This window comes from Anas platyrhynchos, chromosome 15, assembly GCF_047663525.1.
Source record: "Anas platyrhynchos isolate ZD024472 breed Pekin duck chromosome 15, IASCAAS_PekinDuck_T2T, whole genome shotgun sequence".
NCBI lineage: Eukaryota > Metazoa > Chordata > Aves > Anseriformes > Anatidae > Anas > Anas platyrhynchos.
This window is the reverse complement of record NC_092601.1, coordinates 6,787,590-6,812,905: the sequence shown is the minus strand read 5'-3', so window position 1 is coordinate 6,812,905 and position 25,316 is coordinate 6,787,590. Positions and strand designations below refer to the sequence as shown.

At 39.5% G+C, this 25,316-nt stretch overlaps 1 protein-coding gene across 4 annotated transcripts in view; it reads left to right on the top strand.

The window, feature by feature from the left end:
- CRAMP1 (cramped chromatin regulator homolog 1) overlaps positions 1–24,927 on the top strand; it is a 42,839-nt gene extending 17,912 nt beyond the window's left edge. For 3 of the 4 annotated variants that reach the window (XM_027468937.3, XM_027468936.3, XM_027468935.3), the window contains exons 7-21: positions 3,251–3,336; positions 4,085–4,208; positions 5,263–5,344; positions 6,357–7,622; positions 9,104–9,281; positions 11,134–11,315; positions 12,126–12,200; positions 13,355–13,436; positions 14,198–14,302; positions 15,590–15,768; positions 16,303–16,383; positions 17,458–17,692; positions 17,963–18,127; positions 18,756–18,901; positions 20,646–24,927. In XM_027468937.3, coding sequence (XP_027324738.2) covers positions 3,251–3,336; positions 4,085–4,208; positions 5,263–5,344; positions 6,357–7,622; positions 9,104–9,281; positions 11,134–11,315; positions 12,126–12,200; positions 13,355–13,436; positions 14,198–14,302; positions 15,590–15,768; positions 16,303–16,383; positions 17,458–17,692; positions 17,963–18,127; positions 18,756–18,901; positions 20,646–20,810 — 3,151 coding nt within the window. In that variant the 3' untranslated portion in view covers positions 20,811–24,927. The remainder of the gene's footprint in view (positions 1–3,250; positions 3,337–4,084; positions 4,209–5,262; positions 5,345–6,356; positions 7,623–9,103; positions 9,282–11,133; positions 11,316–12,125; positions 12,201–13,354; positions 13,437–14,197; positions 14,303–15,589; positions 15,769–16,302; positions 16,384–17,457; positions 17,693–17,962; positions 18,128–18,755; positions 18,902–20,645) is intronic. The other variant, XR_003500656.3, reaches the window with a different exon arrangement.
- Positions 24,928–25,316: the final 389 nt, after the last annotated feature.

Sequence of the window (25,316 nt, the reverse complement as noted above, 5' to 3'; positions counted from 1 at the left end):
TAGAGTCTAGGGTACCTTTTTTACTTTTTTGGAGTTGGAGTTTGACATTTGATATTCTTAGTTTCTTCTGTATGTTTTTTTTCTCTCCCTTTTTCCATGAAGCCATTAATTAGTTAGAAAGGATAGGCGAGCTTTAAGAAATTCATTAAAAGAGGATTCTTTACAGAAGTTAATGGCATTACAAGTATGTTAAGTATAGGGAATATAGTTCAATATAGTTCATCTCCAAAAGTTTTGCCAACAGTGCTCCTGAATCCTGACTTTCAGACATGCACCAGCAGTTCCAGTGTGCTGTAGGCCACAGCCCTCTAGTCACTTCTGCATCTACTTCATTTGAGGATGAGTAGTCTCTTTCACTTCAAGAATGAATTATGGGCAGTGGGGGTTCCTTTTTGATGACAATGTAGTTTTAGAATACAGAACTGTTTAGAAGTTGCCATACTACACAAAATGAGGGAATTTTTCTGATATTTGGGCATTTTTCTCTAAGCAGCATTGCTTTTATAGTCTGTGGATTCTACAGTGAAGTATCTTTCAACAGCTGTCATTAAGGTGTGTGATCATTAAACTTAATTTCTTCCAAATTGTGGCTGCTCAGCAGACATTGGTTTGTCCTGAACATGTCTTCAGAAGAGATTTGAAAACAGCATCATTTTCTCTATTACAGATCCCTTTTTATTATTGGCATTTGTCCTTCTAGGGTACATTATTGTAGCAAATTATTAATGAAGTAAACTTTACTGCAAATAGGAGAGAGCTGCTGACTTTTGACTTCACTTTACATAAACTGGCTACTTTTTGTTGCACCTTCATTGCTCACAAATTGAGTTCCCAAGTGAGTGCCTTACAGTTACTAGGCTTCATTCTCCTGAGAGCTGCACTCTGTACAGTGTGCTGTTGTGTTGCAGGTCGTGAATGTCATCATTTTTGAAATCACTTGTTCATTCTATTGTTAATTACAAAGTTTGAAATTAGAACAGAAATCTTCATTTAGTTTGGGCTTTGTACAAATTAGAAAATCATACCAGTAAATTTTTTTCATATAATGAAATAATATTTTAAACAAATGGCTTAAATTTGAATTATCCATTAAAATGACCCAGACTGAGCCTTCTTTCCCTAAGAAGTTAACTTTTTGTACATCTAGAGTTCAGGTTATAGGCAGTCATTTTGGTCCCTCTTTGTTGTACTGGAGAGCTTTTCTAGTACTGTGTCATCTAAATAGTCTAAACCATAGTAAAGGAGGTTTTTAGCAAGCTATAGTATTAATCTAGCACTTGACATTATTGAGGCCTGAGTTACTGTAATTAAATTGCCTATGAGGGCTAATAATTTGTATGCAGTCTAACTGTTTGTTCTATAAAATCCAGTCTTGTAACAAACCATTTTGAAAGTCAGAATCCTTCTAGTTGAAAATATTACTACTAATCATCTTCTACCCAAAATGTAGAGTGTTTATAAATTTTTACATTCTTGGGCAGTTCAGAAACACTTGCTCTTGCGTAGGCTTTTTCTCTACAATGTGGAAGACTCATCGTTGCTTCCTTTGTTCTCCTGCATCTCTTACCCTAGTTGTTGGGAAACTTTGTTGTTCATACTGGCATAAACTGTGCAAGAAAACGTGCTCACATTTTCATCCTCATTAGCACCAGTATGCTTCCACTATCTGAATTAATTCCCTACATGCGCAGGGCAGCCCTATGTCTTCTCAAGCAAATAAATTGCACATAACCCATTATAAATTGCATGTAACCCATCATATAAAACTTTTTCCTTCCATCTCTCTCGGTGGCATTAGAATTCTGTGATCACTCTGTCTATTTGTAAGCAGTTCTTTTTTTTTTTTTTTTTTTTTTTTTTTTTTAGTTCCTAGCGTGTTTTTTTTCTTTTCAAGTCTGATACTCCTCTCCCTCTAAGTATAATGCAGTCTGTGCAGTTTGTCACTATGGAAGTGGTTGTTTAGAAAGTAAGAATAGGGAATGTGAACACATGATAACTCCTGAAGCAGGTAAACATCAGCATAATTAGATTCGTAAGAAAGATCAAGAGAAGCTAAAAAACTATGAGGATCTGTCTGGCAGTTTGTTTGCACGATGAGTCTAGACCCTGGAATTACTGACTTTAATTCAGTGTTTGTATTTCCTGTGTTACACATCAACTCAGGCTTTCTATAATAATTGTCTGGTGTATGAAAAAATGACTGAGATGCTCATAGCAAAACCATGTTGAACATATTCCTAGTTAAACTTACAACCACGGTCACAGGTAGTAAAGAGCACTTGAAAATTAAATCAATTGGTTATTTAATATAATGGCAGAATCTTTGTGTGAAACGTCCTTTTTTGGTTAGTGAAGCTAAGGCCATTCAATGCTGTGCTTCTGTGTCTTCAAAACTTTGACAGTTTGTAAGATCAGGCTAGTGGATAGTCTTTAGTTTGCAGCTGCATGAATCAGCGATATTTCAGAAAATAGATCAAAGTTTAGATATTTTAAGTCCAAGGGGAATGTAAGAATTGTTCTGTCAGCTTTTGTAACTGATCTGAGTAGTTCAGCATGCTCAAGACAACACTGGCCCACACAAGTTGCTTAAAGAATTTTTCAAAAACACTAAGTTGGGCAACTGTGAAAAATGAACTTGGTTAAAAACTACGGAGAATCTGAATCGTTATCTGACCGGTCTTTGTTACTATTTTTTTTTTTACAGTAATGATATGTGTCTGGGTTGTGTGATTAGAATACGTAACAAGAAACAAAGCTTTAGGGCAGTGTGTTAGAACTGCTCAGGAACCTATTTAAATAGATTTAGAGCAAAGGTTTCTGTTTTGTTTCACTTCTAGGAGTGAAAAATCTTTATTTAGCTTAGTTTTTGCAACCTTTTTTACATTTGATTAAAAAAAAAAAAGTAGACAAAACATAAATAGTTTTGGGTATCTTTGTAAACTTATGGGATTTGTGGATGAGTGTTTAAAAAAAGGAAACAAACAATTAAAGAAATACCATAGATAAGCATCTGGTAAAGCACTGTGCCACTGGAAGACCATTTAAAAACTTCAAACTGTTTTTCTATTTTGCCCTTTCTATTTCTGCCCTCTTTTTCTATTACGCCCTTGTGAATCTGCACTGTAAATCCTTAAATGTCTTTGTTCATTTCTATAGAGATGATTGTATTTGACTGTGTGTCACTGATAGATACATATTCCCAAACTTTTGGTAATGGTGCCTGTAAATACTTCTCTTTCAATATATCCAGGGCTACAACTGTTCGTTACAAAGGCAGAAACCTTCGTATCAAAGCTCCAATGTGCAGGGCTTTGAAGAAACTCTGTGATCCAGATGGTAAGTAAAAGATGCTGAAACGTGAAAGAGTTCTAACAGATGGCTGGAAGAATATGAGAGTAGGCCTGTTTTGATGTGTGCATCACTGGCAGGGGAATTTGTGCTGTTTTGCATTTGTATTGGGCACAAATACGTCCCCATTGTTTTTACATAATCCCGTTAGTTTGTGTAATCCCACTAACTTTAAGATCCACTGAGCTCTTTAATTCTTAGTGTACAGTACTAGTGAAATTACAGAAGAAACAGCTACACGGGACAAGATCACTACTGCTTTGCCAGGTTTCCATTCACTATATTCCAAAATTAGTCTTCCTCCTGTGCCAGTAAATAAAGAGCACTATGTTGTTTAGCACTGAACATTTAAAAAAAAATAAAAAATAACCTTCTCCAGTTCAGCTGTGTGACTTCTCTTTCTCTCCCTCCCTCAATAAGTAGAATCAGTGTAGTTTAAAGATCTGAAATATTTTACTATTGTACTTGTTTGGAGTTTCCAGCAACCTGATTTTGACAGTGCTTGCTCAGCTGGGAGCCTCTAGTACTACTGCAGTGGCTGGGGGAGGGAGGGGGAATTGCAACAGGAGTTAACCTAAGGAAGCAAGTTCCCTCCATGGCTGCAGCTGGGTTGCCTAAGTCATCTGCAGATGGTGCTGATGTCTGTGATGCTTTTTTTATTCTTCCATGTAATTGAGCATATAGCATTCTGCCTGAAATTTCCTTGCTTTGACCTTTGTGCTTTATCTCCCTTCAGGCATTAGTGATGAAGAGGACCAGAAGCCAGTACGTCTTCCTCTCAAGGTTCCCGTGGAGTTGCAGCCACGAAATAATCATGCATGGGCTCGAGTACAGAGTCTCGCCCAGAATCCACGGCTTAGGTAATGAAGAGCTGATTTTAGTGCTCAGTATAGAACAGTGAAATACAGGGACAGTGTTCTAGCATCTTGCTGTCCCTTCAGGGTTCTCTTTGTGATCTAGATGGTGCAGTTGATGATGCAGTTTGCCTAAATGTACTTAGTCTGAAGCCTTTGTACAACCAGAGCGTATGATTTGTGTAGATAGTGAGATATCGAACTTGATATTTAGTTTACCGTTATTCTTTATACCTTTAGATTTGAGTAGTGATAGGAGACACTGGAGCTGGAGATGAATATACTTGGTGCCATTTCCACCCAGGTGTCAGAGTGCAGGTAGAACAGAGATGTGCAGCATTAGTGCTACTGAAGTTTGTATTGAACATACCACGTGACAGAGGCATGGGGAAGGGATGTGAAGCGATGGTTGGAGGTGCCTGCTCTCCTTTTAGGCTGGGAGTCTAAATATGTCAACTGCAACACAGTGGTAGCAAGAAGGAAGATACTTAACTTAAATTCCCCCTGCAAAATGTAGTTGGTGCTGTTGTTCCAGTGTCATCAGTGTTTTTTCCTTTTAGTACTTGTGGCTGGTCCAAAACTCAGGGCAGAAAACAACCAGGCCTCTGTGATGCTGATTTCTCTTTCAAATAGCACATTTCAGTGTAGTGACCAAATACCATGCAGAGAGGAGTATGAAGGTTTGCAGTGTAAAAGTATTTTGTCCTCCTTTTTGTATATTTCATTTGATAGCTTTGTGCCTTGCTTGCAGTACTGCAGGTTAGCGAAATCTTGCCATCTTTTCTCATCTTCTTGCATCTGGAGAAACTAGTATCTTGAGTCACAGCAATCAGATTTGTCTGATAGGCTTTCAGATCATTCACAGTTGTGATTTACGTTTTAATGTTGCCAGTATTTTTTTGTTGCGTTGTTTTTTTTTCTTACAGTTTGGGAGTGGCAGCTGTGCTCTCTGTGCCACAGAATGCCAGTTTCTTCCCTTAATTCCTATTCTAGCACTGGGGGTCTGATTTGAATTTCTGCTGACATTTTTATCTGTTCCACTGCTTTACCTTGCATACAGGATGATTGTGGAGTTGCATCGGAAGGTCTCCAGCCTCATTGAGTTCCTGAAGCAGAAGTGGGCCCTCCATGAAGTACGCATCGTATCCTTTTCTTGTTTAGTCTCTGTTCTGTGTGCTCTGTCCTGGAAGCAATTCCATTCCCATTCTAGGTTCAGCTTTACATCAGAAATGTGAGTCTACCTAACAAATTTACCAGTTCATGCTTGAATAATAACAGAGGTCAGCATTTCAGCATCACTAATGTGCAGGAGTCTTTTGTGGAAAATTGTGCAGGATTTCATTTTTACCTCAACTCTTCTCTGCTGTGGTCCTCTGAAAAACTAGTTAGTAATAAGTGAAGCTCCCTGCCTTTATTTCATTGCCTTAAAAAGTGGGCGTGGTGTGTTTCAGCACAGATGGGTGACTGCACTGTAGAAGCTTGGATATTAACTGTTGATTTACAGTTTCAGCAAGGAAATTGGGAATGGATCTTTCCACTTGCTGTATGCAGCTTCAACAAATGAACATTTAAGCTTCTTCTTTAGGTAGCTGCTGCTGCCTGTTAAGTTTTTATATGCTGTCTGAGCCACAGAACTCGTTACAGAGATATTCCTACCTCTGAGCTTTGATTCAAGGAGTAGAAGCAGACCTGTGAGACTAGCTGTGAGATAACAGCCGTGTATTTTCCTGTTGACTGGTATGCTGTATCCTGTTCTTAGTCCTCTAATTCAGGCATCTTTCTTTAATTTGTGAGCCTGGAAGAAGTTTCACATAGCACTTGAACTTTGAAAGATGCCAAAATATGTGAAATGAAGGCTATTGCGCAGAAAGGGGAGTCTGTTTCACTATGCAAGAATTTTTTTTTCCTATTGCAATGCTATTTGAAGCAGAGACTAGTAATTTTTTTTCTGGACCGTAGGTTTAGTTTGTGCCTGTGTTTTCTATACAGTCCTTATCAACACAGCAAGACTAATTTCTGATCAGAGCCCTTATATCTATGCTGAATAGAGAACATATCCTTGATCAGCTACTAACTTAACTTGCAAAATAGGCCATCGAATACTTGTTATGAGGGGACAGATGGTGGTTGTAGTCTTTAACACAGCTTTTTTAGCGTAAAACACTAGAGGAACGGCAGCTTCAAGACTCCAGAGACTCAGAATCAAGAGGTAGCTTCTCAGAGGAGAAGGTGATGCTCCATCTCTTTCCAGGAGAGAATTGTACACTCACTCCACTGCCTGGGGTAGCCAGAGTGGTTCACTCCAAGGCTTTCTGCACAGTGCATTGGCAGGAAACTGGCAAATGCAAACAGAACACAAAAGACTCTCACTTACTGCCCCCTGCACAAATCCTAGGTATACAGAGTGGTCAGGGAACAGCTAGGGGACAACTAAAATACACGCGGGGAACAGAAGGTAAGAGCGTTGGAAGGGCAGAGAGCACTACAGAATCAAGCAGAACCCCTCATCCCACAGCTGAGGCTCCTGCAGGCACTGAAGATGGCTCTCCAGAGGCTGGTCTGGCAGAAGGAACAGCCTCAAGTCTTGGCATCACTAACTCCCTCAGCAAACCACCTTCTGGACTTCAAGATCCAGGAGGGAACCATGAGAAGCTGAGCTCAGTGGCCTTCTGTGTGGAAGGCAGGGAGGCCTTGGCTGGTGACCAAGCAACTGTACCAGCATCGTGCAGCACAGCTTGTGCTTGCAGTAAGATCCCTGATGTCGAGGAGCTCTCTCTGCTCGATCCATTCCCACGGTACATGAAGTCCTGTCAGGACCTGATTGTCCCAGAGAAATGTTCTTGCACAGACAAACCGCATGGGAAAGACTCTGCTCCAGCAGCTGGCGATACTTCTCCCGTGGCTTTTCCAAGCGGGAGGAGCACAGAGACATCTGAGTCCTGTTCGCAGCTGCTGAGAGGTGGTGTGGCTTCACCCAGCAGTGGCCCAGCCAGATGCGAAGCTCAGGCTGGCCACAGCCAGGGTCAGCAGCTCGATGCTTGTACCAAGGAGATAACAGATGCAGTAACGGAGGATTCTCAAGAGAAGCTGAGCTCCTCGTTTCCACCTCCACCTCAGGGACAATCTAGTACAAAGTCTCTCAAGGATGACCCGAGCCGGCTCTCTCAACAAGTCAGAGAAGAAGGATGGAGTCTACGAACTTCCGAGAGCCTTACGCTGGCTGAAGTCTACCTCATGATGGGCAAACCGAACAAGTTGCAGCTGGAATATGACTGGTTGGCTGTCTTGGAGCCAGAAACCCAGGATGCTAGGGAGCAAGCATCTGAATCAAGTGCTGTTCCTGCATGTACCACTTTTCACAAGCAGAGACTTCTAAACTGCCTTTTAAAACTCATCTCTACTGAAGTCAATCCCAAACCAGTAAGTAGCTCTTCTTTATGCTCCATATGCTAAATCTTACTTGAGCTGGGGAATAATTCCTGTTGCTGTTTTCATAGTAAATCAATGACCAGCTATGTCAAGATCTTGGAGTTTCCTATGTTTAAAAAGAAAATCAAAACAGATTGCTACGGGGCAGACTTTTCCTCAGTGTGCTGCACCTGCTTTTCTAACGTACCTTTTAGTTTCTTGTTTGGCATGAGTCAGAGTCTCAGTAGTATTACAGTGAGCTCAAAAGATCAGACATGTAGGTGTTTTCTCTTCTCTCTCATGTTAATACTCCAAACAAAAAACATGATACGAGGTAGTTATTATTTGCAAGTGTTTTCCTGTCACTTCGGCATACTTCGTCTTAATCAAAGCCAAGTCATACACCTGGAAAAGATTGGCATTACTTTAGATATGCATCATTACATATATTCCAATAAAAAGAAGTAACCTTTTGCTTTATTTGTCAAATATCACTTTATACACTCTGTATTTCAGAAAAAGAGGTAGATACACATCTTGTGGCAATGAATGTCATAAGAGTGACACACCCATTCAAGGGAAAAGGATGATATTTACTGCCTAATTGAAAGTGCTGTAGACTTTTTTTGAAAGTTTCATCTCTTAAAACCTCTGTTTCATCAAATAATGATGCGAACCATAATATTTTTGCCACAGGGTACTTCAGCAGAGAAAGGATTGCTTGTCTTGATCCCTACAACTTTCTCAAGATAATATGTAACAAAGCGAAAATGGTCAGCTGTTCTGGGGATCATTCTTTTAAATGAATATTACAGGCATAAAATTAACTGTAGCAAATTGCACTGCAGTCAAGCTTAGGTTGATAATTTTATGCCTGTGGTTACACACAGATTTTTTAAAAAGGGAGCATTTTGTAGAAAACCATATAAACAAAAAGGAAGTCAACTGGATAGGCCTGGAAAATCAGTAAAGCACCTTGCCATGTGCTTCTGGTTTAATTCTTGAGTTACAGCATGAAATATGAAAGGGAATGGGAAAAGCTTTACAAACTGTTCATCTTTATTCAATCAGAATTAACAGCAAAATATTTTTGTCCAGGTGTATTTCCATCCAGAAGAGGTCTCTGGTTTATTAGAGTTCAGGAAAATCCCTACTAAATTAAAAGCAACCCCTCTTTTGTTACTGTGACAAATCTTCATCTTTACCTCTGCTTTTTTTTTTTTCCCCCCCTGGGGTGGTGCAGCACAGTGTAAGAAGCTTGTTGGGTTCTAACGTGGTTGTAACGTAAATTAACGATATTGAACCAATGGTATTTAACACTTCTAAATGCCCACTGGAGGAATTTCAGCTTTCTTCCACAGACGTTGGGAGGTATTGGTTAGAGTGCTATTTGACACACTAAAACACCTTTAATGTTTCCTAAGTAGAATGAGTTTAACCACATTTTTGTTGTAACAATACACAATATTCATTTAATGTACTCACATTTTTAGACCCCTGAGATGAGCTCTGTTGCCACATCACCTATAAAGCCTACTCAAGAGGAGCAGTCACTGACTCCTCCAGGAAAGGTGATTGCCGTCAGCACCAGAAGTCCAGGCTGCACGCGGAATCAGTCTGCCCTTCGCAACAACAAGACTTTTTCTCCTGGTGCTGCTTCCAGCTCCTCAGGTGAATGCTCGTAAAAATACATTTCAAGAGATGAGACCATTAATGCCTCATACGTGATGAATGCATTCCAGTAAGGTAACACTGGGAGAACGAGGGTTCTGCTGTTATGAATTTAATTGCTTAAGAACATTGGTACATGTTAATTTGCTTTAGGGTTGTCCTAAATTCAGTATTTCTTTGAATCTTGAAAAACTACGTGTCAATAATATCATTTACAATCCAGAAAATCTCTCACAGCTCAGGCTTACATTCCCTCATAGACTTAGGTCCCAAGTCTGTGTAGGTACAACCTGCATTTTCATTTTTGTCTTTTTTTTTTTTTTTTTTAATAAAGATAAGTTGATTTGGCCTTCTCAGTAGGAAATGAAGTAAATAGATTGTCTTCTACAGAACTGAAAGTGTTGACAAACTGGTAGCTTTACAAAAGGCACACAGCTAGCAGGAGAGAAAAAAAAACAAAAGGGTTAAAAAGAGTCATGCAAAGAGATTTAGAAAAGAGCGAAACAACAACTGTGATGGAACATAGCCTATAATAGTTATCTATAAAATAGCATTAGATAATTTTAGTTCATCCCATTGCAGACTTTTAAGAGAATACCTTGTGTACGAACAATTCTCTCTAACTCCTGGTCAGGCAGGAGAGACAAATGTATTTCTTCTTATTCTACATTTAGCTGCTTTTTAGATCCTCTGGCATGCTGTAATTTTAACTGTCCTGTGGAAAAAAACAAACAAGCAGTGTAGAATGGCAGGTGGCAATTTTCCTTTTTAAATAGGAGGATAATAACACCTCCTGTTTGTTTATTAAGCAAGTGAAGTTTGTTCTTCAAAACTCTTCTGGAATAGTGTTGTGTGTAACCATCTCTGTGTTAGGATGGCCCAAGCTTGTGCTGTGTGGTTCACGTGCCCAGGGAGGAAGCAGGCATTGCTGAGAATCATTGCCCACTTTGCCTCTTCCGCTTCTGGGTGAGTTGGATGACTGTTGCCTCCTCACTGTTATCTCCATGGCAAGCATGAGTGTGAAAATAGGCATTTTTGTCTATTGTAATGAAGCCCAGCATTGTAACTAAAGCAGGCACTTCTGTGGAAGAGAGGTACGCTTCTTAGTTATCTCATAATCACATACCAGCAGCAGTGGTTTTCATTCTAACTGGATGCCTGCACAGCACTGAAATAATACAGCGTGGTTTTGTTTGTTTTTTGAAGTTAAATGTGAAAGAAGTTTTACTCAGAGAAGATATTATTTAATGTGACATACGCATTTCTAAGACACTCCATCTTTTGTGAAGTATTTTTGGTAAATGATCCCTGCTCTTTCACTTCTCTGTCATCAGGATCATTTTGCTGAGGTTGCACTTTGAATTACCACACTAAGGGTGGGGGATGGAGGAGATGTCTAAGTAAAAAATACTTATTGTAGAATTAATCTATTTTTGTATTATCTTGCCCTACAAAAGGAGTGGATCAGGTAAACACATAGTTTGCAGAGCAGAAGGACCTTCAAGTGTTTCTACAAACTGAACAGATTAGCTGGTTAACAAAGCTGGTACGGGGTTTCAAAATTGTGTGCTTAGATTCTCTTTCCTTTAGTAGTGTAAAATTGCATTTAAACCCCTTCATCCAAAGATACCAAAGCAAGTGAATGTTTGCGCTCTCCTTGTGAAGCCTGTAAATATTGCCAGTTTACAGGTGGGAAAACTGAAGTGTTGAGAGTTTTGTGATTTGTTTGAGGTCGCAAATGGGGGCAAAACCAGAATACCCGTGTCTTAGCTCTCCATCTGATCCTTCAGTTAGTAAATAGCTGCTTTCTTCTTGTTTCCACTTAATTTAAATTGCTGATGAAATCTTCTAGGTTTGAGAAACCTCCCTAGACCTCTCTTGGTGGCTGGTCCTTCAAGTTCTGGAAACACCGATGCTGATGGTGGACTCTTTGCAGTTCCTACAACTCTACCACCCAACAGCCGCCACGGGAAACTCTTCTTGCCTAGTAAAGAAGCAGAGCTGACCTTCCGGCAGCACTTAGACACAATCAGTGTAAGTGAGATCAGTAAATGAAGAAAGTAGCATGCTGTGCCTGAGCTGGCTTGCAGTAGGATTAGAGGTTTTTTGTTTCATCAGAAAATGCTTCCTCATGAAGCAGTGCTTCTGGTGATGTTTAAGCATAACTGTATCAGCTGAGCTTAGATTTTGATGACATGATTATGCTTTGAAGTGTCATCACTTCTTCAGACCTGAATGCCATCACACAACCTGGTGAAACTGCTTCACTCTCTAGTTTGCTCCAGTAAACTATATTTGCCAGGCTTGGCAAAGCTGATACCCTTCTTCTTGTGCAACTGATTTTTAATACAGCCATGTTGCTCTATTTGATTGAAATAGTTATTTTTATACATACAGTCTCAGTAATAGCTTCATATCAAGCTATAGTAGTTAAGTAGTGAAATGGCTTTTTTGGGGGAAAAAGTTTTGTCCCCATAAAACAAAAAAAATAATACGTTCCTAGTGGAAAATGTTCCTGCTCTAGCAGAAGTTCTGGGATATGAATCTGAAGTGTTAACTTTTGGGTTAAGGAAATGGGATTTCCATATTCCATGAGGCTTTTCTTTTACTGGACTGTGTTTGAGGAGCTTTCAGTTAAATGATACATATGTTAGTGTAAAATATCAAAATCCAGTGAGATATGTTTAACTTAAAGGTAGTTTCAAGAAAAATATTACACACTTTGAAACAAATCAGTATATTAATTAATAGTTACAGTTTTATTTAAAAGAGGTTTGAGGATATAATTTATGCTACATTTGCCTGCTTAGGATACTTCCTAATTGATTTCCTGTTCTTCTCCAGATGCAGTCAGACTTCTTCTTGCCAAAGCCAAGGAAGTTACGGAACAGGCACTTGCGGAAGCCGTTAGTAGTACAGGTCAGAATAAGTTGGAAGTGTAAAATGCCTGTTTTGTTCTTGAGCAGATTACAGTAAGGTTAAAATGATTTGAGCTGAACTGAAATAGATGTCTATGTCATAACGAGCCATAATATATCCTCTGTATGAGGAATGTCAACAGTAGTAGTCTCGTGTGTGTGGTAGTTTGGGAAAGAATAAAAAAGACCCTTATCTGAAAGCAGGTACTGCTGTTTGGGCCTGCTGGCACAAGCTGCATGTTCATGTGGTATCCTGATCTGTCATTGTTAGAGCTGTCAGTGCTACTGCAACAACATCTCCCTTTAGATGTTTTTTCCACCTTTCTACTTGGTAATGACTGTGAAACTGGGATGGGTATAAATACTGTAGTGAAATAAAACCAAATATTGAAAGAACACTGACTTACAGGGGGAAAAATGTAATTTTCAAAGAGATGTATGGGAGAACTAGCCTTCTGTCATGGATCTTAAGAGTTTGGCAAGCATTAAACTCACTTAGACTACTTTTATAATCCTAGCGGAAAGATTCTTGGCACTGTGAAACCACAGACCTGTTCTAGGGACTTGTGGCAGGTGGAGAACAAGAAATAGTTTAGAAAGAGAATAATGGAAACTTGTTTGGAGAAGAGGAAGTTACCAAGCGTCAATATGCACTTTGGTCTCTTCTGCTTTGTATAAGAGTAGGAGACCTAGAAATTACATAGAGGTTATTTCTGGTAGTGAAATACCCTGGTCTGTGCAATTCCGTTTGTTTGTAAACTTCACGAATACATACAACTGCCTATTTAATTCATTCTTGTTTAACTCTGATCAGAAGATCAGTTTGTACATAGTCTAGTCCTTAATATCACTTCTGTAACTTGTTGAGAGATTATAACTGAGAGAAAATTACTGCAAGAATAATCAGAAAGGAATTTAGTTTTAATTCACATTTGTCTGAGAATTATCCATGTGGAAATTTTCTTTTATGGTAGTTTACAGAGGAAACATGATTCCTATCTGTAGCTTCTTTTTCAAGATTGCACAGTCACACCGTATAAATACTCTGCTCCTTATTCTGGGAGGTATCATGAACTTCTGTGCCTTAGAAGATCAGCTTTACCCTCTGTTCTCTGCTTGAATATGTTTTGATTTACTGTTTTTTCTGTCACATAGAGAACTCTGCTCCCCAGGCCATCTGGAAATCCATCCCAACATGTCTGTTCCTTTTCTATCCTATCCAACTCGTCTATTACAGGTGAGTTCCACATATCTTCTGTTACTTTTATGCTGCCATGAGGTGGACTTGAAAGTGTCTCTTTATACTGCATAAAGGAATAACTTATATAATAAGAGGCAAATATCCTTTCAAAACCACAAAGTCATTTATCAATTGGTTGAGTCACTTCTACAAGATGACAGAATTGTTGTCCTGGATCATTGTTAAGCAAGTCATGGTTACAATAGAATTATTTTTCTTCCATTTCCCATCATTGAAAATGGGGAAGAGTGAGGAGGTCTGTACAAGGAGACAATTTGGAATAAATTACTAAGATAAGATTTTTTTTTCCTACAGGATGTAATAATTTGTTTAGATTTTATAAAAAACCTTTCCTAGTACCTGAGATACTGTTTAAATTTCATACAGTATAAGCAATATATTGCCCATTTGTCCTTTCCTACTGTTACACTACTCGTGATGTCTCGACAACAACGCCTCAAGATACTGTCTCATCTCAGCTTGAATCTCTCAAAATCAACACTAGAGCTTAAAAGTTACCCTCATTTAAAATGAGGAAAGCAGCTTCAACTAACAGTTTGCTGTTGCATTTTTGTGATAAGGCACTGGTTAGCTTGCATTACTATTTAAGTCTTGTTTAATTGTCTCCACTATTTGCGTTCATGGAAGTTCAGTGCTGCTTGAAGTGTATTTATTTTGCTTCCACTAAACTGTGTTGTGCTCTGCTTTAAAGATGGTAGATCTCATTTGTTTGAGAGGTATTTCATTCTTCACCACAGGGAGAGGTTCATTTCGGCCGATCCAGTCCTCACTGACAAAAGCTGCTGTTTCTCGTCCTATTGTGCCCAAAGTTCTTCCAACACAAGCTACCAACCACCTGTCTAGTAAGTCATTCCTTAAAAAGAATGAAAGTTAGTCTTTCATGGTATGTGTGATGTTATGTTGTTCATTTCTTTTTCCTGTGTAAAAATTGTTAGTGCATTTTAAAGTTAAAGAAAATGGTCGTGTTAATGATGTCTTACTTGCTGGCTTTGTGGCTGGAGAAAGGATGAAGTCAGTTGTGGGACAGTCCAAACTGGGTTCCTTTGCTGTGTCTGAGCTGCTTGCTACGAAAGGATTTAGAATTTGTAACTGAAGCTGAGGACTTGTGCGATTTGGTTGTTTGTTTTGTTCTGCTTTTGTTCTGTAAGGCCACTTTCAAACAGGTCAAGATCCCTTTTCAAATAAAGTTATAAACACTATATCTACTAACATGAGGTTATGAATTCTACAAGAAAGTAAAATGCCAGAGCACCCCAAGCAAATACTGTCTTGCAACAAAAAAGGGGTCCTATAATCAGAATGATTGGTGAGGTGAAAGCAATCACTGCCTTGGTGGCTTACAGCAGGCTGTGTGATGAGAAGACATCTGCCTAGAGAAGCTGTGGTGCCCCACCCACGGAAGTGTTTAAGGGCAGGTTGGATGGGGCTTTGAGCAACCTGACCTAATGGCAGGTGTCCCTGCCAGGGCAGGGAACTAGATGGAGGTGGAGGATTGGAACTAGATGATCTTTGAGGTCCCTTCCAACCCAAACCATTCTATGATTCAGGTATCTTGAGTTTTAAAAAAGTTTAAAATCTTGAGGGGGAAAAAAAACAACACACTTTTAAACTTTTAAAAAGTTTAAAATCTTGAGGTTTTAAAAGTTCTGCGTGATGTTGACCCTGCAACAATGTAAGTTTATATATTAAGGCTAAACTGCTGATAAAGGCAAGATAAAAAAAATAAAATAAAAATAAGACTGTTGTTTTTAAAGTTTCTCTGTTAAACCATAGAACATTTCTAGGAATTTCATAACCAACAACTTAAATATTTTCGTGACAAAAAAAAAAAAAATGTTACAAATAGTGGGAAGGAGGAGAACTGGGATGTTTCTCTAAACTGTTTTGATGTAGCTGATTGGAGCAGGGCAGAAGAATTAGAAATGTTCAGCTAAAATAAAAGTTGCACTTCGTGAGGAAGAACAACTGATATTGCTGATCGTATAATAACCATGTTTGCTTCTTGCATGTATTAAGTTTTGACTTGCTGGCCAATATTTTTAAAAATATTTTTTTAGAAGAGTCACAACAAAGTAATTGTGTGAGTAAAAGATCTGGAATGTGTTTTTTGCTTGTTTGTTTCACAAAAGGTGCTATTGACTTGGCAGCTAAAAGTGCTGGTATAATCCCTGGTAGCCCCGTGCCTGTCCTGGATGCAGATGGTTTGCCAGGTGTATCTCCGTTGTCGCCAGACAGAGTGACCACGGTAGTAACAGGACAGGAGTCAACGGCAGCGCATCAGAACGGAGGCTCCATCACCACAGTGGAGGTCAGTCCCCTGAGCGTGCCTTTTGAAGGAGCTAAATGTCTTGCTTTTCCGTTGTGTGGAAAGCTGTATTAGTAATGATTCTCCAGTGAGCTTTCGCCTGGGGCTTGCCGTTAAACACATGTATTTAGAGTTTAAGGGATCAAATCATCACTGCGCTGAGCAGATTTCTATCCCATAGAATACCTTTCAACTGTTAGACTGTTGAAGTTGGTCATTCAGAAATCTGGGCTTAAAAGGAAACAGTGGTATATCAAGAGACAGTGACTCAGAAGGGAATTTGGGGGCAAAGCATGAACTTTTGGGGTTGCATTTGGAATGGAAACTGACTTCCCATTGCTAGCCTCCTTTACTGAGATCCTGATACACATTTGTCTCTGTCATTTTCTCAGGCAGTTAATGGACTGTTTTGAACGGTGGGGTATATAGAAAGAGCATGCATAAATGGTGATATGCACCTGTCTCTTACCTCCCCAACTATATTTTCACCGTCTCCTATAAAAGTTTCACTCACATGATTCCTGTTGTTGTTTCTAGAGCTCAGGCCCTGGGTGTCGCGTTCCGTTTATAAGCTTACCAACACGGCATGAGCAGGAGGCAGTTGCTGATGGTTTCCAGGTAGAGTATGTGTTGAAAGAAAGCTGTATCAAATAGGTAATGTTTTAAAACACCACTGCTATTACTAGTTAGATGCCTTTGTTCCGCAGTAGTTCTTTACCATCATTATTGTTTTGTAGGAATGGAAGTCTACCATTGCAGTAAATTTAAAGAAAGAATGTCAGGAAAGCTGTTTAAATTTATGTGGGGGGCATTCTCTAAAAAAGCAAAGTAAATCTGACAAGCTCTGACTTGGGCACATGTCTGACTCATGTTCAGCTTGACATCTACCAGGACACCCGTGTCCTTTTCTACAAAGCTGCTTTCCAGCTGGTGGGACCCTGGAATATGTTGGTGCGTGGAAGTGTTACTTCCCATGTGCAGGACTTCTGTCACTTTCCACAAAACAGCAATAATGGTATACGATTACTGGGGAACAAGGGCATCTAACTAGTAATGACAATCACGTTTTCAAAACATTACTCACTTTGAACTACATCAGAAAAAAAAATCAAACAGTTCTGTTAAGGGCTAGTAGAATCTAGACGCCTTACAAAAGCCCATTGATTTTTGGGAAGTCTGACAATAAGGAGAAGTGAGTTAGTCTTTTAAATTATGTATACTCTAAGCTACAGGTTTTTTGCCTATACAAAGGCAAATATTATAATTCTTAAGAACTATCATGTAGATTCCTCAAAATCATGTTCATTTTATTATTATGTATGGATGCTCATTTCTGTTACGTAGACTGTATTAAATTCCTCTGAGGTGTTACGGACCCATACTTTTTTCAGATGATTTGGCAGGATATGGGCTGAAGAGTATCAGTTCATACTTAGACATTTTTTATAAGAAGAATATGAATTACCTTAGAAGTGGATATCCAAAATATGGGATCAATTGCTCTTCTGTAACTGAGAAGAATACTTTGAAGTATTTTTGGATCTGTGGAAAAAAATATATATATTCTGTTGGGTTATTAGTGTTTTTAAAAGTCTGATATTAATCCGATGCTTAGGAGTTAAGGTGCTGTTTTTCAGACATATCCAAGTTCTTCATAAATTCATGAGCAATTATCTCTGTTTCTTGTAACAGGGCACATCAGTTCTTTCTCTCTCAGAACTGTCCAAGACTCCCCTCCAAAATGGCCTTTCCACTCCTCCACTTCCCTCATCAGAGGCTTCCAGTACCCGGCTCTCTCCTCCCAATGTTTCTGCTCTCTTGGATATCTCTCTGCCTGGACCACCTGAAGATGTGCTTTCTCAAGGAGAACCTGCCACTCAAATCAGTGATTCTATCATTGAAATAGCTATCAGCTCTGGGCAATACAGTAAGTCTGAGCTTAGCTGAAGTCTTCCTGTTAACTTAAAAGAAAATCCTTGTCATGGTACATATCAGCAGAAAATTTGGGAAAGCAGTTTTTTGATTTTTTTAAAATATATCTGTTGGAAATATGACTGTGGCTGGCCTGTCTTTTCTAATGTATTTGGTTTTTTTTGGTTTGTGTTTTTTTTTTTTTTTTTTTTGAACATAAATTGATGCAGTGTCCTGTAACTTAACCTCATTGACTGAACCAGTGATTCCTGATGTTGGCTTACAGGTGAAGGTGTTTCTCTCTCTCCTGCAAAGCTGAATGGTAGTGACAGCTCCAAAAGTCTTCCGTCCCCATCCAGTAGTCCTCAACAGAACTGGATTGCCTCTCCCAGCCATGATCCCCAGTGGTACCCCAATGACTCCACAGACTCGTCTCTCAGCAGCTTGTTTTGTAAGTGCTGGTACATAGGGAAATGAAAAAGAAGCATAATTAGAACTGATTCCTTTAGAAAATAGTCAAGTTAGTAGGACATTTGTGGAATTTTTGCTTTACTACTTGTTAGTATGGCATTGCCTTTGAGTGCATTTTCCTTCTCTTCATAAATCTGTTCCTGAAAAGATCCTGTTGCTAAACTAAAGCAAGAGCCCTTACCTTGCAGTAAATAATGCTTTGGTGGTACTTCATACTCTGCTTGGAGCCTGACTCATCATCTAAGTTGAGATATTTTGGCTGTTCTGCCAAAATGAAAAGATGCCCTTGGCTCTGCTCTTGGAAATTTGCTGTGTTTGGTGAGCCTAATCGCAGAGATGAGATCATTGAGTTTATTTTTTGGGTTGTTGTTTTGTTTAGTTTTGTTTGTTTCTTTGGTTGATTTTTGAGCTAACACTTAATGAGGCAAGTGTAATGAGTCTGTACTCTTAGCAATCTGCTGATGGTGTTCATACTGGCAACATGTAAATTTTAGGAGATAGAAGAAATGGGTAGTCATCCTTCATTTGCAGTTTCCTTGTTCTTCTATTTGTCCTCCCATTTGCAAACTTTCAGTGCAGTGACTTACTGATGTGCCTGTTCTTTATAGCAAGTTTCATCTCCCCTGAAAAGGGACGAAAAATGTTGCCAACTCCTGTTGGGACTGCCAGTGGCACCTCCTTACTGGGACCTAGCCTTCTGGATGGAAACTCCCGGGACTCTTTTGTATCACGATCTCTGGCAGACGTAGCAGAGGTATGTCATCGAATTACATTTGGATGGTTTTGTTTCCTTTTTTAGTGCAGTGTTACTGCATATTACCCATCATACCTTCCCAAGATACTTACGGCAAAGATATTTTGACATCTGCACTGTAGCTTAACAAAGTTTCAGTCTTAACTGAAAGATGCAAAATGATCTGAGGGTGTACTACACCAGGGCTGGTGCATGAAACTGTCATGAGCACCTTTGACCCAGGCTCTTTTTGCTGGAGGAGGTTGTATTTGCCTTGTTGGACATATTTTTGTTTTGACAGAGTTTTTATCTTTCTATGTTGTGTGTTCTACTTTGTTCAGCAAGCTGAATGTGAGCCAAGATGTGCTGTGGCGGCAGACAGCAATGTTTTGGGCTGTCTTAGCCTAAGTATAGCTAGTAGATTGAAGAAAAACGATCATCTGACTCTACCGAATTGCTGTGAGACCATATCTAGAATATTGTGAACCAGTTTTGAGCCCCTGATACGGGAAAAGACGTAGATAAACTGGATCAAGATAAGCGGAGGGCCATCAGGATCATGAGTGGGCTGAAGCCTCTATCTGTGAGGAGCGGCTGATGGTACTAGGCTGCTTCAACCTGAAGAAGGTTTCAGGGTGTGGGGGACTCAATAGCTTCCTTCATGTACTTGTGGGAAGTCATCAAGAAAATATAGTCAGGGCCTTCACAGTAACAAAGGAACAGTAGCAGAAACAGGCAAAAACTGAACCGAGAGGTTCTGATGACAGAGCCTGGAAAGGAAAACCTCTTCACCTTGAGGGGAAACGGGTGGTGAAGCAGGTTGCCCAGAGAGGTTGTGCAGTCTCCATCTTAAGAACTTCTCAAGACTAGTAGAGGTAAAGCCCGAGGAAGCTGGTCTGTCTTCTTGGTATAAATTCAGACATTCTGCTAACTTGTGAAAAGCTGTTGAGTGGCATGCACACGTTTGTGTGTGTGTTCGTGCAGGGCATGTATGATGATCTGTCTGTGTGGGCTTGAAGTGACCCTGCAGCCCCTGATCTAACAAACTGCCTTCAGAGAAAAATGGGTTCAGCTGCAATTTTAAGCACACCAGAGCAGCTGTAGTGTTTTGTTGTTGTTGTGGCAGATGTGGGTTTGTGTTAGGTGTATTTAGAGTATCCTTTTAAAATAGCTTTAATGATGGGAGAAATTTGAAAGGCATTTTATTAAATGTCCTGCAGAGTCAAGCTTTGTTTACAAATGCAGATATTGCATAGAATGCAATGTCTATAAAGTTTTTGCATAACAACTAGTGTACTTGAATGCTGAATTAAGGATGTTCAGGTAAGGTCCATTCAGATTTTTTTTATTTATGTATTTTTTTGAGAGGCTTCCATTTAGCCACAGGTAAGAGCTATTCTCTTAATCAGATCAAGCGAGATAAAGTGCTCCCTTCATATGAGGAGGCTGGGAATGAAGGACGAGAGGTGGCAGGCAAAAATTGAAACACATGAAATTCTATTTCATGAAATTCTATTTCATGTGTTTCTAGGAACTTTTTTATTGTGTGGGTGATTAAGCACTGAAACAGGTTGCCCAGAGAGGTTGTGGAGTCTCCATCTGTGGAGATGCTCAGAAACCAACTGGACAACAAGGCAACCTATTCTTGTTGACCTTGATGAGCCAGAGGGTTGGACAAGATGATCACAAAACCCCCCTTACAACTCAAACAACTCTATGATTTCCACTGACGTGTAGCTCTTCTTTTCTGTCATCTCTCTTCTAGGTGGTGGATTCCCAGCTGGCTTGCATGATGAATGAGAACAGCATAGATTACATATCTCGTTTTAATGACCTTGCCCAGGAACTGTCGATACCTGAGCCAACCCGCAGGGAAATTCTGTTTGATGGAGGAGGTGGTGGGCCCCCCATTGGGGATCTCTCACAGTGAGTGGTTGATACCAGCAGGCTGGTGTAGACTGTTTAGCTTAATTTGGAGCTTGCAGTGCTGGTTCATGGCAAGGGCCGATTGCAGAGAAGCAGCTGAGGCTCGGTTGTCCCTGTCTTGTGCACTTCTTTCTAAAAGAGAAGCGTTGTCTTCAAGGTCTGAAGAAGTACTTGCAGGTCCTGGAATGTGCAATATACCGGGAACAACAAAACATGGAGTATTATTATAGGAATGGTGCGTCCCCTGCATCAGTGATGTAAGATGGCAAGCTTACAGGACAGTCCTGAACTTGTACTTTGGAACGGCCTAGGCAAGAAGCTCAAGCAGGTATTGCCAGAAGCTCCCCTACATGAGTTGTTTTTGCAAAGTACTCGAAATGCCATGATTTGGAATCCACATTGAAGTTGTGGAGGATGAAGGGTGCGGGTAGGTATGGAAACTGTTTTGCATCTTGACATGTCCTAGTTGGCACTCTTTTTATGAAATCAGTCAAACTGAAGTTTGTTGCACTCTCTTCAAAGACGCTGCAACTCTGTGATGCTTCATTTCTATAGACCATTCTGTTTCTTTGGCTATGGTTTGTTTGACCGTTCCAGCAGGGGCATATACCTGCTTTTTTGTTTTGTAGGAGAGCTCTGCTTCACCCTACTCCCAGATTGTGTGGATCCGTAGGGAGTGTCCTCTATTTTTAAACCCCATCAAATGTCACAATCATCCTTCTGACTGCACTCGTATTTTCCACCTTTGAGATTCTTCACCACATTGCACAGTTCATTCCATGAGCAGGAGAGTGCTCTCCTGCGTTCCCTGAAGAATGGTTGCTTTTCAAGTCAGGAGAAACTGCAAAACAACTTACTGGAATCACTATGAAAGCTTTATCATTAGTAGTCTTGGCTGTGCTGGAAACCTGTATATATTGCCATCTTTCTCAAAAAAACAAAACACAATACCTGAGAATTTTCCCAGGAGAGGAAATAGGAAAAAAAATATTGTAATCTATAGATACAAATAATATTTTAATGCTAAAGTTGTTGAAATCTGTCTATCTGTCTTGTGTCATGAAGAGGAGGGGTGTCAAGTCCTCGTTTAACCCCTTGGTCCGTCCTTGTTTCCTCCTTGTTCTATGAATTCCAGGTACTCTGTAGTACCTCAGGGCATCGTTTTTCACTATAGTCACTCCCAGGCACTAATGGATCTGGTTCCCCCTCTGCTAAATCCCTATGCATTTAATGGTAGTGTTTTAATATCTGAAAGACACAGATCTGATTCCAGTTGTTTGAAAGGAATCTAAAATTACAGCTGGTTTTCCTTCAGTTCTGCCTTTATGACTCAGGAGACTTTTCCTATTTCCTTTCCTACCAGTCCTGAGAGAGAATACCTTTACTGTGCCCCTTTTTTTAAGCACTTGTCTGCTTCTCCATTGAGAGGATGTCCCTTGGCTCTTTTAAGTTGCTCTGAACTTATCCTCCAAGGGCATAGCCCTGTATAAACCTCAACTTTATATTATTAATAAATAATAAAACTCCATCTCTATTATCAGGGGTTCATTTTCCCAACTTGCACTATACTTGGTGGATGGAATTCTGCCTGCCTTTAGATGCTTTTACAAGGCATTTGACTGGGAGTTTCTGCTTGTAACCTTGCTCATGATGCACTGATTGGATTTGCTGTTTTCCCAGTCACTTTACCCTGCTTAGGAAGATTTTGTTTTACTGCTACATGGTTTGCCTTACGCTCTTTGTCATTTAAAGAAAATGTCACAAGTTTTCTGATGCACCTTTTGTGTGGCCCAGAGCAACTTCACTAATGTCAATCAAGAAGTACTGAGATTTGTATGACATTCCAGGACCCCACGTAAAAGGTTGCTACGTTCTCTGATATAGGAACCACAGACCTATGTAAAACAGCATTAGTATGAACAGCTGTTCCCAACTGGGAGTCAGGCTTTTAGTACTAGCAAGAAGACAGTCATGACTAGAAAAACAGAGTTTTGTACCTGTGGGCTAACTTTCTATTCTGTCCATGTCACATGGGATGTTAAGTCCTTTGGTCATTATTTCTCTTTCGTTATCCTTACAGAGTGTTGTTTGGTGATGCAGTTATCAGGAAATCATGTTAACCTGGAACATAAAAAGTTGAATGATGTCAGAAGAATGAATGCTGAGGAGTATGTGATTCTGAGCATTCACCCTTGGTGTGGAGAGGATGTCCATTAATCTCGAGAGTCACTCACCCTAAAACTTCCCAGTTTTACATGTTTTGATTCAGCCTTTCCCAGAGTGTCTCCTATCAGTTTTGGCTTCTTACATAAGTAATGCTGGTTATCCTATATGCTGTACCTCCGAATCCTTCAGACTTGCAGGACAGAAGTAGAGGACTCCTCATGTAGCTGTGGCTATGGATTACAGGACATGCAGGAGGGTGTGATGTATTCTAGTATGAAGTACTGTATTATAAACAAAAAATCTGAGCTCATTCTTAAACTTTAAAATACTGAAAGACCAGCTTGATGGTCTCTGATGTATTTAGGTAGCTTGACAAATATTTCTACCCATGACAGCAGTTAAGTGGATGCCACACTAATTTTGACTTTTAGATTGCCTGCAGTAAGTTCCGGTGTTGCTGCACCATATGGCAGAGCATTTCATTAAGGTCTGTGAAGAGTTTCTGCCATCTGATACAGGGAGCTGTCAGGTTGCCCCTTCTCAGCCCATTCAGTGGCCAGAGGGGAATAATAATAATGCAGAATGAATGTCAGCATAGTGGCTGTTCTTACTGATGCCACGAGATCAAAAAATTTTAATATGCTGAACCATTGCAAGTAGACTTGGGACCACCAAGTAATAACAAAGTGGAAATGACAGAAGTCAGTTCAGCATCAACGCTGTGGTTAGAAACGTGTTTAGCGTCAGCCTCTTAAAAGTTCTGATTATGAAACAGTTTGACATCTTTTCTTGCACCAAATTCTCTTAGTGTGGTCCTGTCTTTTGAGACTTGAAGCTCCAAAACAGTCCTGCCTTCCATATTTGGTTTCTGATTCCAGAAGTGAAATGTTCTGCAAACTGCATTTTCAGGATGAGGAGGTTTTATCAGGGAAAAACTTGAAAATAACTTAGATCGTTGTGATAACTTTGAATTGATGCAGAATTTGTTACCCTTACTACATGAAAACTCATTTAAACACACATCTAACTCCACCAGTACGAGATTCTCTGTGGATGTGCTTTACATACTTATTATTAACAATTTGTGCCTAGGACTGCTAAGGGAAAAATTGGTGGGTGGATGTGTGTACGGACATCTGTTTGTGCATGCGTATACACCCACACACGTAGATTGGGAAAACCCAAAATTTGTTTCAAGTGTAATTTTTTCAGCTTCCCCAGCAGAAGTAAGAGGATTCATGTTTGTAACAATGTCAGCTTATCCTAAGCAAACATTCAAGCAAGCTACACTGAAATTTGGGCAGTTGTTTTTTTGGTTTTTTTTTGTTTTTTTTAAAGTTAAGTGTAACTTTGGTAGCTTTATAGCTGCCTGAGACACTGTAAGGAAGTTGGAGAGGACAAATGGACACTAAGAACCTCCAGTTCTAGTATTATTTGCTCTAAGGCTTTAGTTTCTGCTGGTTTTATTTGTAAGCTTCTGAATGGCTTGCCCCATGTTGGTTTAGCAGCTGTGTGTACAATAAGGAAGTTCGGAGTAGTTCAGCAAGGTGAGTGGCAGAAAATTCAGTATTTGTTGTCATAATAGTCTGGGTGAAAAGCAGTACTACATCCTAAGAATTAGATCTACCTGTGTGCACGTTAATAGTGGGTTTTCTTCTGGGGGTTGCATCCTGATTAGCCACACAATTCATTTTATCCTTTATCACTAAATCTATTAAGCATAGGAATGATGATTGTTTTTAATATGGCATCGCTAAGCCTTTCCTTGACACCCTTCTTTATGTTTCTAAATTGAATTAAATAGCTTGGATGAAATCTACACTTACAAAAACATCTAATTTACTGACTCCACAGGTCCCAGAGTGGAAATTAAGTTGCATTTTGTTCTTTACACTCAGACTTTGGATGAATTTATGAGAAAAGTACTGCACTTTTTTGTTGTTGGTTTTTTTTTTTTTTTAAAGAAAAAAAAAACTTTTCAAACCTTTGAATCTCTTAATTTGACAGCAATTTGTAAATGTTAACTAAGTGAAACCTTGGCAAGCACTACGGCAATAAGTTATCATTAATTATTGAAACATGATAACTGCTTTAGAGCTTATGGTTCTGGCAGCAAAATTTAATGCTGTTTCTTTTAATAATAGTTAAGCCATATCATCTAAGGTTTCTGGCTTGTTTGAGATGTGAATTTGTTTTATAGATTATAAATATACCTATATAGTGTATGTATAAAGCAGAATGCCTGTCCTTACTGATTATTTTTTGTACCATATTGTAAATTATATTATTTATTCTTTACCAATTTTGGAAAAAGGTGTTTTGGTTATTTAATATAATATACAAA